Raw genomic sequence first — 19,524 nt, 5'->3', positions numbered from 1 at the left:
TATGCGGTGGACATGTTTGTTTGTGGTACCGAGTAGAAAATAGTTAAAACTGAGAGACGGGATTGATGTAAGTAAAATAAAACTGCCGATTTTCTGATAAACTTTCCTATTTGAATCAGTTGTTTTATGTTTTAAACGAATTAAGATGATCAGTTCAGAGCCTATAAAATGGATAAGAATTACAGTGAAGAGACTGTAATTAGAGGTAAATTTTTAGAAAAACAAGGAAGGTCGATTCGGGACTGAATATCCTGAAATAATAAGTAGGATTATAAATAAGCATTTGTGTTGGTTGATTTAAGTGTAACTAGCACATATATTTAATTCCAAACATGTATTTTAAGAAGAAAAACCGAAAACGTGCAATCCTATTTTATAACGAAAATCGCTATTTCTCCAGACTGATAGCATGAAAATGAAGAATTCCTGCAGGAAATATTTGACTCATATTCAAAGAAATGAATGCCATTAATGACATCCGAAGAAACGCTTTCATTTTTCTATGACTCTTTGTTAAGAAGTTTTCAACGAAGAAAGCTAAAGAACTTAAGAAACCTTTCTACACTGCACACTAAAGAGTAATTTGCCCCTAGAACTAAAATAAAAGAAATTGAAATCTACAGTGTTTTACTCAATTTGTAATCAATTCAAGCATTCTCATCATGTTAAGGTATGTCACTCGTGAAATTTGTTATATCAAGGATTTTTTTAGAAGTATATTTTGGATAAGTACTCATATAGTATGACTCAAAATCGCAGAGAAAATGGGGGGGTCAGTGTGCATCTAACTGAGCTACGGTACAATAAAGTTGACCTTTTTTCACTTAAATTGTAACTCTTTGGTTAATCACTTTAACCGTTATCATATTTTATAAGATGTAACCATGGCAATAAACATAATCTTATTTTACGTAAAATAGTTTGAATAATATTTATCATTGAACAAATCATGCAAATTAATGCGCGTAAATTATTGTGTGACCTTTTTGCACTAAAAAAGTCTCATATTTGGGTATTGAAAATCTAAACAGGCAATCATGCCAAGAAATCCCGTCCATTTTTCCACAGCGATGGAGTCAATAAAAGTGTAATTGATGCAAATCACCCATATTCCCCTAACGCTGGCGAGACAATTAACGGCAGCAGATTTGAGGGGGTGGATCCTAAGTTTTCCGTTTTCTTAGTCAAAGAAAAATAAACTTCTACCCCAGGAAGTAGCCTCCTATGCCCTGAAAAAAAATAGTTCCTGTCAAAAACCTTTATTTATTTACAAAATATGTAAAATGCACTAGACACAGGTACCAAAATTGTAAAAATAGACTGGAAGGAAATTTAAAAAAAAATTCAAAAGGAAAAAATAATAATTTTATATGTATGGAACTACAATTGACAAAGTTCATTTTCATTGGTCAATTACCGGTATGATACCTTAATAAGGCGCGAGACTTCCACAACAACCAAGTTCATCGTGCCCGATGTTAATTTATACTAGGAAAAAAATATTTTGATATATAAACACTGAAAAATTTGAAAGGCGTCTAATTTTTACTGAACAATTTTTTAGTTCACTACAATTTATTTCACTTTCTTTTTCTTCTTTTTTTTTTTTTTTACTTTTTTAACCGCATATGATTTGCATGGAAAATCGCCCCCCCCCTTTAAAAAAAACAACAGGAAAAAAGGTGCAAAGGCTTCCAAATAGTAAGTATTCTAGCTTTAATTTCAAACCAGTAAAACTTAAGATCCTTCCCTCAAAACTGCTGACATTAATTGCCTCGCACACATCTCCCTGGGGAAAACTCACAGATTAACGCTAATTCCGCTTTTATTGAGTTCGCTCTAAGACTAGAATGCGTACCTTTTCTTGGCATGAGAATATTTTCTTGTATCAAACTTTTTATGACTTAAGTGCTGATCGGTCAAAAGTACCGAGTAGTTTAAAATAATGAAAGAAAAAGTTGGGGTCAGTGATATAAATTTTGAAACATTGGTCAAAATATGCGATTTTCAGGCAAAAAACTGTGTAAATTTTATCTCGACTTCCTTAATATATCTTCATTTCTTGGCAATTTTTGTTGAGCGAAGGTGTAAATTTTGTTATAAAAATATATATTGAGGCCTATGTTTAATATTCCAGGCATATCAAAACGGAAAATATTCTCTGAGTAAAAGTATGTGAGGCTAAAGTTCCAAGATATTAAATTTAATAAATGTGTAGATTTGCAGAATTTTCTGCTAAATATCCTTCCGCCACAAGAAATAGTCCCTCATAAATCTTGTTTCTTTGTGAATTTTTGAGCAGTTTTTTAATTGAATGTTGAACATTTTATATTGTTTAATTTAAATATGTTATAAAGATTGAATTGTAATAAATAGTTTTTAAGTAAGAGGTTCTGACTGGAATTTTCTAAAGGCTGACGAGTGACATACCTTAAGGAGTTATGACCCTCTGCTCACATTTTTTTTTTTACTTCCCAACATTATTTATATAGCATTAGTTAATAATTAATAATAATAATTATTTAATAATGTTTTCAAATGGAAAACAAGATAAAGTGTTAAGCGTTGCTTATTATTTTTTTCAGAAAAGACTTTTATGTCTGACCATGATATAAAGAAAGTTTAAAACAGAGAATAAGAAGCGCAATTATTTAAAAATTATCAAAACATAAAATTAAAAATATGCCATATGAAAATAATATCTAGTGTCATATATATTAAATTCACATAAAACATAATAAAGTTATCTTTCTTTAAAATATTTTAAATTTTAACTATTAATACAAATACCTTTTTATGATGCATCAGTTTTACAACTGTTTAAAATAAGATAGTACTGTATCAATTTGTAAGAGTAAAAGAACTGGATGCAGATGTTGAAGGTAAATATAATGTTTAAAAAAAATCTTTGAAAAATATAAATAAAAGAAAAGTGAAGTCAATGTTTCAGTCCCTTTTGAAATTTTATTGAATTGACGATTCAAAAGTCCCCACTGCTAAATTCTGGTATGACAAACTGTGGATAATCTCAGGATCATGACAACGAACATTTAGGTTCGGAAACATTTTTTTAATTCATTTTTATTTTTATTGTACATATAGAATCAAATTCCACTACTGTAATTGTTTACAAGAGAGACTCGAATCTCTCTTCCCATCACCTCAGGGCCTGTAACTGCAGTTATATTGTTGTTGTCGTTCCACTAACATAGAATTCATCTTTGGAATGAATAGAAAAGTTATGTGTTCAGTGTATCTATTTAAGGACCCTCTATACACTTAAGAAAAGTTTTTTTGGACATTGAAAAAAAAATATAGTATGTAGAGGTAATAGCTAGGCCCTATTGAGCTTATCTTTTACATTTTCAACATAAGGTACCTTGCATTTATCCCCAGGAAAAATTTTCAAATACAATGAAGTACTGATGAACAGAAATCAATGTTGTTACTTAAGTGGGCAAAATACCTGCAAATGAAGTGTTCAATCTATCCATCTTGGCCTATTAATAATGGCCTGTTATGAATGCTTGATTTGATCACAAATTATAGAACAGAACAGAACATTTATTTTCTAATTTAGAGCCCATAAAAGACAAGTATGAAATTATTACAATAATATAAGAAATTAAGATATACACTAAACATTTCAATTTAGTTTATTCTAGAACAAAGGACAGATTACTCTATCTGCATAAAAATACCACAAATCAGAACTCTTTAATGCGCAGTGTATAGAGGGTTCTTAATTTACATAATTTTAATTAGACATCTTCCATTCACGGGACGAGTTAACATTTTTGCTTTTGGACACGGACCAATGAATTTTTTCCATTTATTCACGCCGTGTGCGTTGCTAGTACAAGCGATCGGGTACCGATCAATCAATCGTAACAAATCAAGACATGTTGTCCAGTTATGAATCAGAGGAGATGAGTCTTTGCTCATTTTTTTCAGCATAAGTTTAAGTTCTGATTAGAGCCGGTGAGTATATTTTTTAAAGGTAGTTTTGATGTTCCATATTCGGGACGTTGCAACGTCATTTGTTCTTATCACATGTAAAATGTAAACAGCTAGGTATCGCGTATATCGTGATATAATGACCAAATCTTATTTCGTCATCGTGCAAATATTTCCGATCTTTCTCGAATCATTTGTGTTATATGTCATTTGTCCAATAATATCTAGTATTTACTAATCTTGAGATAAATAACAATTAAATGTTTATGTGGCTTTAGTCAACTGATAATAGACAAAAATACCATCATGTTTTAATTTGTAATTGTCATATCTGTAAACAATATTCCTTTTTAAATATGTTAGTAATTAAGTAATGCTCCCTAAAATGTCGAGAATGTCTTGTTGCATACATGATCTAATATGCATGTACGTGTGTATCTAACAACATACATGTAGAATTAGCTAGACATTCAGTGTAACACCCTCAGTGATGTGTTTCAACTATTTACCTTGACTTGTATTAAAAATATAATATATTTTTAATTTTTATATTATAGCTCAATATGATTAGTTAGTCACATTTTAAGATGTTTTCTATTGATCTTTATGAGTACTGAGTAATATGTTGATGGTGTGATGTTCAAAAGCATAATATTGTGTATTTTTTACTGGATGCGGGTACCTATATATTCACTTTTAACTTAGATTTCCCCCTTCAATGCCTAGACTGTGACTTAATTCACAACTCCAAAGTATAAATTCTTAACAAAGAACATTAAGTATACAGTGCCTGGGAAGGTCAAGCAACATGCAGGTAAGGGCCAATTTGTCCCCACTTTTTATAAAATGATTGGCCATTTTGAAATTTAAGGGGCGAAGGGGAAATATATTGGGGCCATTCTAAAATTATTATAGTATGATGATATGATAATGCATATATCTCTGAGAACAAAATGTAGGAAAATATAAAAAAAAAAATGCAATAGGAATTGTCAAAATGTCAAATCTTATGACACTGATAAGTGGAAATGATTTTTCTGTTTCTAAGAGCTTCATAAATCATTTGTCAACTAAAGATTTTAACACAGCAAGTATTTAAAAGAATTATATATGTAAACCAAAAGAGCCCTTTTTTCTTAAAAATGTAGATTTATAGATCAAGGGACAGGCCAAGATATGTAAACTCCGTTGATAAGGTATTTCATTGTAAGGTACAATGTAATATTTTCCATGTGTGTGACTTTCGTAAGGCTGTGGTCAGCCATCAAAAACTACTTGACACTTGCTAAACATGTGTGTCCGCATTTTGTGAGGTGCACCCCATGGCGCAGCGCACCATTACTTCATTGCGCCATTTTTCAACAATATGCGCATATGGCATGGCGCCTTCCCAGGACCTAAGAATACTGTCTATGATCACCATGCAATAGCTGTTGAAACAAGATGAGTTTATTTTCTGGTGAACTTTTGCTGCAGCTGTGAGAACATACATGTAGTTTGCAGTGAGAAGCAATTCATAAAGGACTATTGGTCCAGAGGTTACTGCATAAAGAAATTCATTTGGATGAATTGTGCACTGTCCAAATTTTCTCTTGGCCCTGGTGTTGCTTTAAGAACTCTCTGTTAAAATACAGATAAAGTAAAAAAGATTGAAGCAGTAATTAATTTTATCTCTGTGTTACCAGGCAACTAATGAAAAAGTTTGTGTTCATGTATCAATCAAAAAATGATATCCTCATTTCCATGTAGCATAAGGGACAGTCATTCAGAAATTTTTCAAATGGGAGGGGGGTATCTTTTTAAAAAAAAAATTCATTTGCTTTTGATAGTTAAGAGTATGTGTTATTGTCTTTTCTTATTTTAAAGACTTTTAACAGATCCTTGATCAACTGCTTCTTTTCATCTCAGGGTCTTGTCAATGAGTACTTACAAGGCTTGTTTACTACCATAAATTAAAACAAATATTGAAAACATAGGGTTAGGGAATGAGGGTTATACATCAGATTCTTCCAAAATGTCTGTTCTCCCCATGGATTTACAGACTGGTGTGTTTTCTATTCTGAAAAGTTACTCCTGTAACAAGTGGGAAGACACTGAATATAAAATACAACACAATCACATCCATTATGATTATAAGATGATTGAGAACTACAAAACATTTATTAATCAAACTTCCAGTGATGTATTTTCGGTTAAAGAATTCTTGTCAGTCTATCATGACAATTACCAGCTATCAGTATCCATTATCACCAACATTGCTGGAGTACTCAGGTGATGAACAGCATTTCAGAGACATGTTTTTTTTTCTGCTATAAAGTGGAATTCTCTTATTTAAAGTTACTCAGTCCCTTTTAAAATATATGGTTTCTTTTTATATTTCCCAAGTTTACCTGATAATTAAAATTTAAATTGAGTTTATATGTTTGCTATATGAATTTTTTTTTTTTAAGAAAACATTAATGAGTATTTTGACTCAGTTGCATCTATATTTTCTATATTTCAACACTGCCAGAAATGCAAAATCTGATTGATGTATATGTAGATCACAGTACTGGTACTAATAAATGGCTATACATACCGGTAAGTGCTAAAAATTTTATTAGCAGAGAAGTAAATTTTTTTTTCATTTTTTGCTAGTATCTGCTAGGCATGCTAAAATTATTGTATTAAGTTACATGTACCTACTGTAGATGACATTGTATTAAGTTACATGTACCTACTGTAGATGGCATCTGAAGTCTGATTATAGACTAGGATTACATGACTACCTGTTTCACTAGATATTAATGTACAGGTGGATAGTTTATAATCGCCGACATCAAAGTTGGAGCAAATAATTATATGAAGGAATTTGATGCAACAATTTTGAATTAGGCATTATATCTATAAAAAAATCCACTTAGTGGTGTCTAACTATTTGTAATGTATTTTTTAGTCACATTTCATGTCGATATTTTGCCAGTGTGGCATCATAACTTGATGTTGAGTGCTCGTCATGATCGATGTGTACACTTGATTATATATATGGGAAGAACCCTTAAGAGTAAAGGACATAATGAATTTAATTCCAATTCTCATACCTACAAACTCTGGCATATTAGTAGTAAGTGACCTTGAAAGCCTTAGTCAATATTTAGTTTAAATCCCATGATCCTTTTTAAAGGAGATTCTCTGGATATATATAGCCCATGCACTTCTGAATTTTGCAATATGTTTTTATATTCGTTTGTTTATCTTTTCATTGGATTGTATATACAGTAAATACAGTGTAAATGTATTGTGGGCACAAATTAAAAACAAAGATGCCAATTCTTGATTTTTCTGGACTAAGCTTATCAGGGCAAGTATTGAGGGGGGTAATAGTCGAGTACATATGTTATGTAAGGTACCAGTGAATAATGTCAAGTACATGCATTATATCAAGTAAACCTTAGTCTATTTATGGTTGTTTTTTAATACTAAAGGGATTGTCTTTACTATTGATAAATGACCAGATATTTGTTATCCCATTGCAAGACATAAGGAGATTAGTATGACAATAGTGCATACCAATAAATGTGTGTTTGGATAAGAAGCCTGTCACTAGTTGTAGCCCCTCTGCAGATGTGAAAGAATCACTGTCACTTGTGTGTTAAAATCAGTCATGTCCCTTTGAAGTAAAGAAATTACTGTCACTTGTGTGTTACAACCAGTTGTAGCACCTCTGATGTGATGGAATCACTTTAATAGTCACTGTGTGTACAACCAGTTGTGAATCACAATATAGTCACTGCGTGTACAACCAGTTGTGAGGGAATCACTTAGTCACTGTGCATGCATGTGTACAACCAGTTGTGAGGGAATCACTTAGTCACTGTGCATGTGTACAACCAGTTGTGAGGGAATCACTTAGTCATTGTGTGTTAAAAACAGTTTTATTACATTTTCAACAGTGAAAAACAGTGATATATTTATTAAATAAAAGTGATATTCTGTCACTGTGTGAAAGGATACCAAAGTGATATTCTGTCACAGTGTGAAAGAATATCAAAGTACCGGTAAGTAAAAGATAATTTCTGGCCAGTCTCAAGATAGACATATAGTAACTAAATCATCTTGATACAAGAGACTGAAACTGCCAATTTCTTCCCAAATATGTTGCTAAAATCCATGTTAAAATGTTTTCAATTGCATGATTGCTAAGCTATGACTTCTCAACCACTCAACAGCTTATATGAAAATGTGTCCAGAAAAGACAGAGGCAAAGGGAAGTTAAAGAAAATGTACCCGGTAATAAACAGAAAATTCAATGTTTTGTAGTTGGATATGGAATTTATTTCACAAGTGGGACATTTCCAGATTTCCAGATTTCCATATGCAACTACAAAACATTGAATATCCTCTATGTATCCCCTATGATGTGAGGGAATCACTGAGTCATTGTGTGTTATAACCAATTGTATCCCCCCTGATGTAAGGAAATCACTTTCATTGTGTCTTATAACCAGTTGTATCCCCTCTGATGTAAGGAAATCACTTTTGTTGTGTCTTATAACCAGTTGTATCCCCTCTGATGTAAGGAAATCACTTTCATTGTGTCTTATAACCAGTTGTATCCCATCTGATGTAAGGAAATTACTTTTGTTGTGTCTTATAACCAGTTGTATCCCCTCTGATGTAAGAATATCACTTTCGTTGTGTCTTATAACCAGTTGTATCCCCTCTGATGTAAGGAAATCACTTTCGTTGTGTCTTATAACCAGTTGTATTCCCTCTGATGTACGGAAATCACTTTCGTTGTGTCTTATAACCAGTAGTATCCCCTCTGATGTACGGAAATCACTTTCGTTGTGTCTTAAAACCACTTGTATCCCCTCTAATGTAAGGAAATCACTTTCGTTGTGTCTCATAACCAGTTGTATCCCCTCTGATGTAAGGAAATTACTTTTGTTGTGTCTTATAACGAGTTGTATCCCCTCTGATGTAAGGAAATCACTCTCGTTGTGTCTTATAACTAGTTGTATCCCCTCTGATGTAAGGAAATCACTTTCGTTGTGTCTTATAACCAGTTGTATCCCCTCTGATGTAAGGAAATCACTTTCGTTATGTGTTATAACCAGTAGTATCCCCTCTGATGTAAGGAAATCACTTTCGGTGTGTCTTATAACCAGTTGTATCCCCTGTCACTTGTATGTTATAACCTATTGTGTCTCTTGATGTGAAGGAATTACTGTCGCTTGTGTGTCACTATACAGTTTAAGTATATTATTGAGGGAATCCGCAAAATTCCAGTTCCCTAAGAGCAAGCCTATTTTATTACATTTACAGAGGTGCATGAAGTCAAAGTAAATATATAGGCTTGCTCCAGGGGAACTGGATTCATGCTGACTCCCTCAGTGAATTTTGATATAATTTAATTTTTTTAGTAAACAGAATTTTATTAATATGAAACAAAGGTAAAATTGTAAGGAGATTCTTTATAATAATATACTTTTTACTGTGAAAGAGTAACCTGATCCACACTGAATGTGTCAAATTTTACTATGATGATGTCACAATGACAAGTTATTCATTTTCCATATATATTAGGCCCCACCTCCTTATATGTAGCTAAGTTAACTGAGCTGCTATTGAATAATCATGAATTTATTTGGAACATATCAGAAATTTTCATGATTAAAAGAAATTGCTAGATGTTCCAAATAGGTGTGTATCAGTGGGTACTACTAAACAGAGAACCCTAGAGAACTCTAAAGAACCCTAGAGAACCCAAATGATTTTTAATTATTTATCATCTGTAAATGAAATATTTATGTTTTAAATAACTCGCACAATAATAAATATTACACAGAAACAAAGTTAAATTTGAATAAAGAACATTTTGCCACGTTTTAAGCCTAATTTCAACCGAATACTAATCCATGATGACTTTATCATTGACCTTCTGTGATAGAAATAATAAGAAATTAATTTTATTAATTTGTTTTACACCAGAATAAATTAACTACTTAAAAATTACATTACATAAAAATTAATGTGAGAGAGAATTGTAAAATTATGTGATAAAATCATTATTTTCAATATACACTGTTTCTGAAACTCAATTGGGATCAGGATGACATAAAATATTTAACCATCTATTTTGTTACCTTTTTTTAACTATTTTCGGGGGAAATCATTCATAAAATGATCTAGTTATTGATTTTATACATAAAATATGATTTAAAAAGTGAAAATCAACTCAATTATGCATGAAATCTAATTGAATTCACCAAATAAAGTTGAGTTCTCTAGGGTTCTCTAGAGTTCTCTAGGGTTCTCTGTTATGTAGGACTGGTGTATCAGTTCATGAAACTGACACACCTTTTTGCAGGGAATTGCAATTTTTATGGTGATGTTAAGGGAATCAGCAAAATATATCAAATTATACTTATATAGTGAAAAATCAGTAGAGGTATAATAAAACAAGCTTGTTGAAGCCCCTCTGATGTGAGGGAATCACTAGTTGTCAGTTGTGTGTTCATAGTAATTTAGTTGTCACTAACTCAATTTGTTGCAAGGGAATGGCTTAATTTGCATGCAGTGCTATTGTTTTAATATATATATATATATATATATATATATATATATATATATATATATATATATATATATATATATATATATGATTACATAGATAATTTGTATCATAATTCAGAGATTCTCATACCAGTGACTGAGTCAGCTTTAAGTGAACTACAGGTAGTCATGCAGTGTAGACTGTCAGATGTGTAGCACCAATGGTTGTAGTCTTTAATCCTTAGGGGCTTGTCTTCTTGATTGTTAAATGTAAAATAAATTAATAAAATTTTTAATCTATTTTAAATAAACTTAAAAGTTGTTAAAGTAAAGATTCTGACACTTTCAGTCAAGAAAAACCACGTTTAAAAAAGACGTACCGCACCTAAATACATAAACTCTACAAGGAATGGAAACTCGCACCTTGGAAAAATACCCCCACCCACTTCATCACCTATTTCTGGACTCTAAAGCATTTAATTTATTTCATTGTCATGGTTCTGTCCCCTAGAGTGATGATTTTCCTAAATGTTGGTGCATTTGTCAGTCATCAATACGTGTTTAATCAACAGAAAATGGTTACAATTTCTTTGATTTGGAGCTCATCTCTCTAAATCACCCCCCCCCCCCTTGTCCCCCTCCTGTCTTTTGCATAATTAATCAACTTCTGTTTTGTTTATTCAAAATAAGAGAAACCCAGCTCTTTTTCTACAACAGTTTGTTCACAGGCTTATAATGGTAAGATCATATTAATTATAATGGCAACAGATTTTATGTATTTCAGTCTATTTGAAATCACTGGGGACAGTCACTGTCAACACCTGCTGTGAACATAAACATTTTATATTATTCAGACATCTGCTATTTCTATGAAGAATTCATAGAGTTGTTATTATTTAGTATGTATTATATATATATATATATATATATATATATATATATATATATATATATATATATATATATATATATATATATATATGTATATATATATAAATATGGAGGGTGGCAAAGATATAGTGTATTGCATAACTACAATTTATTTAAGTTATTGCTTAACTGTAATTTAGTAAAGTTACTGCATTTACTAGAATTAGTTAATATCGTGATAAAAGTTTCATATAAAGCAATTTCTTATGAACATTTATAAATAGCATATTAACTAGCTCTTAAATTAATTTCATTACATTCTTTTTATTAGCTTATATGAGCCAAAGGCTAAACTGAGTTTTTCTGATTGATGTATTGTTCAACAACTGTTTGTCTGTCTGTCATGTATGTTGTGTTCCATAACTTAATTTTTACATTTTCAACATCTTCTACAGAACCACTGGGTCAATTTCAACCAAATTTGCCTCAAAGAATCCTTGGGTAAAAGGGATTCAGATTTGCCTTTTTCAAGGGAGATAATTAAGAAATAGTGGAAATTTGATGGGGGGGGGGGGTTGTACATAGGGATGCATAGGAAAAATCTTTAAAAATCTTCTTCTCAAAAATAGCAAAGCCATGATTAGTTATATTTATATGGAAGTCCTCAGGTAGTGCAGATTAATTCATTTAATGTGTTCAAATCATGACCCCAGGGGGTTAGATGTCCCACAATATAGGGTCAAAAAAATTTATGTGAATATGGGGAAAAAAAATCTTTTAAATCTTTTCTCAAGAACACCATTGCTACAAAGTGTGACTCAGATAATCATAAGTATTGACATCTTGTTCTTTTATGTCTCACTGAATGTTATGCAAAATATTTTATTCTTTGGATCAAGACAACAGCTTTTAAATTAACATAGAGATGTTATTTTCATGAAAAATTTTAATGTTTGACTTAAAATTATTTTAATTGTTGTATGTGTTCTTGCCTTCTACATTGTCCAGTTGTTTGATTGGATGTATAAATTATGTGATATACAAATACTGAATCAAGAGAATTGAATACTTTTGACTAATTGATCCTAATGCACCACATTACAGAGAGAAATGGAGAAAAAAAATCAATATATTGATTAGTTTTGGAGAAATAAGTTTCAAACTACTGAATATGGATTTCAGAAATGTGAAAGATGGAAGGGCTTACTCAAGTCCAAAGGAAACAAAATATATTCATTGTATAAATTTAATTATAATTAGACAGTGTGCTTTTGTACAGCACCTTGAAATTTAATCTGTGAGAACTTGATGATCTCAATGTACGAAAGTGCATGCAGATCAACCTTGGAAATTTGATAATTTTGATATATAACGATTGATGTGGAATGTCAATATAAAGGAAATGAAAATCAATCAGGGTGGGATTCAGAAGCATGTTGATTTGATATTGTTTTCAGACATATTGTATTGTTTTCAAACATGTCTAGGATTGAGTAATATTTGCCACAATGAACAATCTAGAGATGCACAATAACAGAATTGCTTTGGATGCTGAATCTGACCTTTGTTTACTGGATGACTGAACTGTTAAGTTTTCAAAGCAGGTAAAGCTAAACAAACTTGCATTGATGTTGCATCTACAGAGAACAATCATATGGCACAAGTCTTTGCTTTAAAAATTACTTCTAGATAACTTATAATCTGTCGAGATGAGCTCTGTATTCTTTAATTACATGTACCTATGTTTTAATATAAAATGAATTTTATCAAAGCTGCTCATGTCTTTTGTGAAATTAGGTCAAATTTGAAATAATATTACTGGTAGGTCTCTAAAATCTTGAAATAAATTAAGTCCTAAAATCACCAAAGCATTTTGTGATGATAATTAAAAATGTATGAAAAGATTTGTTTGACATTTATAGCATGGATGAATGAAATACATGCACGGATCTAGAGGGGGGAGGGGGTCCCCCCACCCCATCCCCAGAATTTGCAGAGTTATTAAAAGTATATACTGAAGCAAATAAGAAATGATTTTAGCCCCCCCCCCCCCCAAAAGCATGGACCCCACCATCACCAGAATGAAATGGTTTTTTTTTCTCATTTGTATTGGACATTTTTTGACACCCCCCCCCCCCAATTGAAAAAAAATTCCTGGATCCGCACCTGAAATGATGTGTATTCAAGAATAGCAGCTAGAATTAAATGTCCAGAAATTCTGACAATGGTCATCTTTTCTTCAGTTCAACTGCATTTATATTATTACATCAGTTGCATTTATATTATTACATCAGTTAGTGGTTTTTTCCTCTGAATGAGAAATCTGTTTGTTTTATGATAACTTAATTTTACTTGTATTAATCACTTTGATAATCTCTCAGTTGTCGATCCTGATGTGATATCATCTCCTATGGTATTGCATGTACATGATTATTAAAGTTCATCTAAAAGTTGCATGGAAAAATGTCCCTATATTACATTTATATATATGTGTATAGTTGAATGTATAAATTGTCCATCAATTAAAATCTTTAGTGAATCCTTAAATTTAACTACCTGGTACCATCTTATGAACAAGTTTGAACCTTAAAAACACAAATACACACTAGTGTTTAAATGTCAGTTTATAAATGTGTTCTTGAATGCAATACTCTGGGTATCTTTGTAATATATTTATTCATTACTAAAAGATATTGGATGGATTTCAAATTCTAGTAGATTTATAAGGCAATTGCTTTAAAATAACTCCAGATCACTTGTAGTCTCCAATAATGTATAAATACCTGGTACTGTACTTATAATTTCTAAGACCAAGATCTACCAGGTAAAATTTTCATGTTCTATAAGGATTAACCCATGTGGCTATACATGTAATTATATCATATAATGAGTTTCTTTCGTGATTTTATCAAATTTGCATATGACATTGTTGACTGTTAGTTTTGATTTGTTAGAGTGGAAGGATAATTATTATAAAGTTAAAGCATAATAATTCTGAATTAATTCAAGTTTTGTGGTGGCATATACATATGCTGCATTAAGCCCTTAATTTTGCAATAACTTCAGAGCAGATTTACTACTAGTGTAATATCAGGGTTGTCTATAAGACCTGGGGGCTGGGGAATTTCCCCCACCTATAATGTTGTAATCCCTGTTACTCCTGTATTCCCCTCATCTCCCTGTTTAGAGAGGAACCCAAGACCCCCTTCTACTTTTTTTAATGTCCCCAGCTATTTTAATTCTTAGGGACAACCCTATTAGTACATGTAATGATATTATAAAGAAAAGTGAAGTGTTTCATTTCTGGTAACAATTAAATGTACTTTTTGGTTTGTCGTACTTTAATACTTTTGAAGAAGTATTTTAGATGCCTTTTTTTCACATTAATGAATTGTAGTTTCCTTTTATTAATTTTTATTTTCTGGCCTGTCTTAATTATAATCTATATTACAAAACCTAACTGTAATAAACATTTTAATTAATATAATTATTTTTATAACTACATATAAATAGTAAATGGTTAAGACCCCTATCAGCTAGTCTACATTTATACACACAAGATAGCAATTGCTATAAATTTAAAATAAACAGTACTACAAGTTTTTCTTTTACAAACATTGATTTGTGTATGTAAGTATTAAGAAATTCATCCTTGAAGGAAAATTGGCAGCTAGTACGTGTATACACTGTCTTATTAAGCTGGTACTTAACAAAGGTCCAAATCATGTACATATATATACCCCTTTAAAAGAGAGATAATGGAGTTCTTAAGATACATGATACAGGAAGCTGATCTCAGTTTCTCTGGCAGGAAGGGAATAAGCTTTCCTACTCCATGTAGTGTACAGTCTGTATACACTTAACTGTCTTACGTCCAACAGGAAATGATCATTGTCTCCTCCAATGTCACTCCGTGTGTCACACTAAGGGGGCAAGTTCTATACACATCAGGTAGTGTTCAGATTATCTGTATATTTTAAGAAAATAGAGATACCAGTATAATGATTACTCATTTATTTTCTGTAAAATTGATTTGCAATATGACTACACATTCAAGCATGTTTTAAATTAGGAAAAACTATAATTACTCGATGTATATAAATTAATTTACTGAAATTTATTTAGAAGTAGTGTGACTAAATAAAAAGAAGTTTTTAAGTAGTGTATTTGTTAAATTACTGTGTAGAAAGATATTTTCAAGAGAATGTAAATGATTGAAAAGTAATAACATATTAAGCATTTTATGAGTTAATATGAATTAAAATAGTCAAGCAAGCCTCATTATTTCAAACTCAATATGGGACCAAGAAAAAACCTCGAGATATCAGAGAGTTCAAGATATTGAGGTTAAATTTAAATATATAAGAAAAAAGTGAGACTTTGTTCCAACTCACTTGAATATATCTATGGTATTCAACCTGTCACAGTAGCCTAGTGGGAGGGCATTTACTTTGTGATCGGATGGCCCAATTCAGTTCTCATTTCTCAAACCCAAGACGTAAGCAAAGGTATATAGTGACTATTCCTTTAGCAAATACCCAACATTTGAAGTGAAAGTCACAGGTCTTTTGGATGAGACCTTAAAAACTGAGGTCCATACTGTGATGGTAGGCATTGGCATTATGAAGAACCCTTGCTGCTTTTTCAATGGCCCTGAGTTCCGAGTATAGGTGCATGAAGCACCAGCATATGGTGATCGACATCTTTATATGAGTGAAAAATTCTTGAATGGGATGTGTAACATCTTATAATCAATCAAACCATGGTATTCAAGATATTGATGTTTGAGATATCAAAGTTCAACTACATATTTTGAGTTTAAAAAGTGTTCTAAAATTCATGTTGAAGTGAAACTAGCTACATGTATATATACACATCAATGTCAACAATTATGATACCCTTTTGTATCCAAAAAAGCTTCAATAACCTTGCTATAGGAAATGTTTGTTAAAAGTAAAAAATAAAGTCTCTTAATTATGTATATGTACAGACATAATCAAATTGATTCATTTTAATTAAGAATTAAGCTGTTAATGGTTTATACATATTTGCTGTAGAAGATACTTTATATCATAAAGCTGTTCTAAGTAAAATTTGGTTCTTTCCGTATTAATTTCATTCATTACTCAAATTGTTAATTAATGAGCTATTTTGTAAAGACATGATATTATTTATTGTGCATGTTCCTGCAGATAACAATTAAATAGAACATGTTTTCTTTCATTTTCTTTGAGGTAGCTTATAAGTATTCAGTAGCTGAAATGGAAATAAATAAATCCCTTTCACTGTCTGTAAACAGATGTTGACATTCCCAGTTGAATGTTCTCCGAGTATTGACTTAGGAGTTCACAGAATTCTTTCAGGTTCATTTAGTCAAGCAATCTTTAGGTATAGATATTGCAAAATGTCGAGGTAATGTTCACATGACTCTGAGATGAAATGTATTATGCCATAAATGGTATTGTTTAACATACAAAGGTATTTCATTGACTAGGAATATTAAGATCTGTTTCTTTGGTATGTTAATTGTCTATATTGTTTTGATTTATATTTTAATTAATGCATGATGGATATATGTGATTCATATGTTATTGAATATTAACTAAACGAGGGACATGTGAATTATTTTGTGCATACTTAGCATAAAAAGATTCAAAGATGTGTGTTTAAAAATATAAGGGATAATAATTGTCTGTGTTATGAATTTTTTTAGAAAACTTTTTTATGGACAGGTGTACCTCACATATTTAATTCATGTGCAGAGATTTTTTTTTTGAAGCCTGAATTTCTTATTTGTATAGTTTGAAATCATTTTAAGTGAGTTCTATCTTTCATCAAAAACCTTTTACATTCAATTTTAACACTTTAATTTCACTTTGTAAGTCATTTCTAGTTAAGACACCTTTCATGCTGAAACACTTAACGAGTACCTGTATAAGTGTCATGTAATTACTTTCACTTTGAAGAAGGTTTTACATACCTGGAGAGCTTCCAAGTTTGTTTTAGGTTTTAAATCCTAGCATAAATATAGGAATGAGGTGTGGGTTTTCTGTTCTTAATATTGATCACTGTTACCTGTTTAAATTTGGAGGATTTATTCAAACTTTGATTGAATGTTTGTTAAATATGAAACTGAACTAGCTGAATCAGACCGAGTCCTTCAAACTTATATGGTTATTCAACTTTTTTTGCCAGCTTTTTTGGTCAGCTTACTTTCAGATATAGATTCATTCACATGATTAAATATGTAATTTGGATTTTTTTGTAATGTAGAATTTTTTGTTCACTTTTTTTTAATCATGCAGGTTTTAATTAAGCTCAATTATATATAATGCATTCATCTTAGAAGCAAACCAGCATGCATACATTTTTAGTATCTAGATCATGCAGTTTTAATTTCTTTTATATTTGCTCATTTTTATTTGTTTTAGCTAACAGAATGACACAGTTGACACATTTTCTATAGCTGTTAATTGGTTAGATGTAAGAAGTGTGAATGTATTCAAAGTGACCACCACCACCACCATTAGCTGGCTAGATTTACAGTTCTTCTGTGAAGAAGTGGTAAGAATGAATGTTCTAGATTAGCTTCTAATTTTAATATAAATAACTGGTACACTGAATGGGGTGGGTGGGGGCTTTATCCTTTCAATTTTGCTTTACAAATAGCTCAGTCAGTACAGAACTGCCAACCCTTATGATTTTGGGGTAAGGCTTACGATTTGAGCATCTTATACTGGTGTATGTACTGGGTTTATGCCTTACAGTTTATCTATTTATCCTTACGTTTTCCGTTTCTCTCTGTCAATAGTTTTAAATAATGATATTTCTATACCTGTCCTTCAGTTTTCACTATAAATTAAAGTTAAAAAAAAAAACCCCATAGTTCTTACAGCACTTGATTGTATTAATTGTCAGTTTTTGATTCAATGCTATAACTTAATGCGATCTCAATCATTTTGACGGAATAATAGATAAATGGAAAAATATCCAGTCTCTAGGTGTCTGAGTGGCCCTTGGACCTATATATTCTCACGATTTTTCATTTTATGATGTTGACAGCCCTGTTATGATGATATATTACCTAAAATTTATGTAGACATTATCATACATTTGCCCTTATATTTACACACATAATTCAAAACTTTAAGGATGAAGTTCAATTTCTGCAATTTAATATGTTTTTAAGATGTAAATTAACATAATATATTATTAAAGATTGCTATTAATGATGGCTATATGTATACATTTCATGATTGTGTACCCGAGGGTTTAATGATAGAATAACTTGAGAAAATGCTGTTAAGGGTATACTTTAAAAGCTCCTTACTGGCTTCATGAGGAGACATGTATTGATTTGGTCAAGATCATGTATTAATAGAATTGGAATTTTTTAGTATACGTTTCAGTATTTAAAGTCTCGTGTAGGTCTTGTGCTCTCTGGCTTGTTACAGATGGACAATTTTAAAAGGATTATTATCATTGTAAATTGGCATGTTTTCATTGTAGACATTTGATTGATTTTTATAATCCAGACAATGGTTAATTTGTTCATTTTAAAATGCCATATAATAAAATTTGACTAGACATTGACAGAGGAATTTAGGAGTTTTGTTTTGATATAAAATAATAAGCAATTAGATTTATCTTTGACAAATTTTGTATTCTTCTGTTCTAGCATTTTTTCTTCACTATAAACAGATTTTTTTAACTAAAGAAGTCTACTTTATTTTATCCTCAGAAAATGTATTACCTGGACCCACAGAGCTTGGACTATATCCTGTTCTTTCTGGCCACGGTCTCCATTATTTTCTTTGTTATTTTCTGGTTCATGTCAATATTGTCTTTCATAGGAGCGTAAGTATATAGAGATAATTCAGAAAATTTTAGGTTCAGTTATTAATAAAGTATTCAATTAAATTACAAAAGAAAAGTTAACTTACAATTTAATGAAAGCAATATTGTTGTTACTTATTAAACTTTTCTTTTGTAATTTAATAAAGTACTTTTATTTTCAGTATTTGCTACTGTGTGTAATTTGTAAATGTAGAGAATTTATTTGAAAGAAAAACTCAAGTGATGTTGAAGATTGAATGACATAAAATATCAAAAGAAAATTGGCTGAAGGGAATCTTTGATTTACAATAATTAAAAACAAAA

General features: G+C 31.0%; 1 protein-coding gene across 1 annotated transcript in view; it reads left to right on the top strand.

Moving 5' to 3' along the window:
- Positions 1 to 3,884: 3,884 nt before the first annotated feature.
- Positions 3,885 to 19,524, top strand: part of LOC133182571 (ceramide glucosyltransferase-like) — a 28,815-nt gene continuing 13,175 nt past the window's right edge. The window contains exons 1-3 of the mRNA XM_061317416.1: positions 3,885 to 3,981; positions 17,796 to 17,928; positions 19,106 to 19,221. Coding sequence (XP_061173400.1) covers positions 19,109 to 19,221 — 113 coding nt within the window. The 5' untranslated portion in view covers positions 3,885 to 3,981; positions 17,796 to 17,928; positions 19,106 to 19,108. The remainder of the gene's footprint in view (positions 3,982 to 17,795; positions 17,929 to 19,105; positions 19,222 to 19,524) is intronic.

This window comes from Saccostrea echinata, unplaced genomic scaffold (genome assembly GCF_033153115.1).
Source record: "Saccostrea echinata isolate AGI-Se365-2 ecotype Australia unplaced genomic scaffold, CSIRO_AGI_Sech_v1 ptg000009l, whole genome shotgun sequence".
In the NCBI taxonomy this organism is placed as follows: Eukaryota; Metazoa; Mollusca; class Bivalvia; order Ostreida; family Ostreidae; genus Saccostrea; species Saccostrea echinata.
The sequence above is the reverse complement of the archived record's forward strand: the minus strand, read 5'-3'. Positions and strand labels throughout refer to the sequence as shown.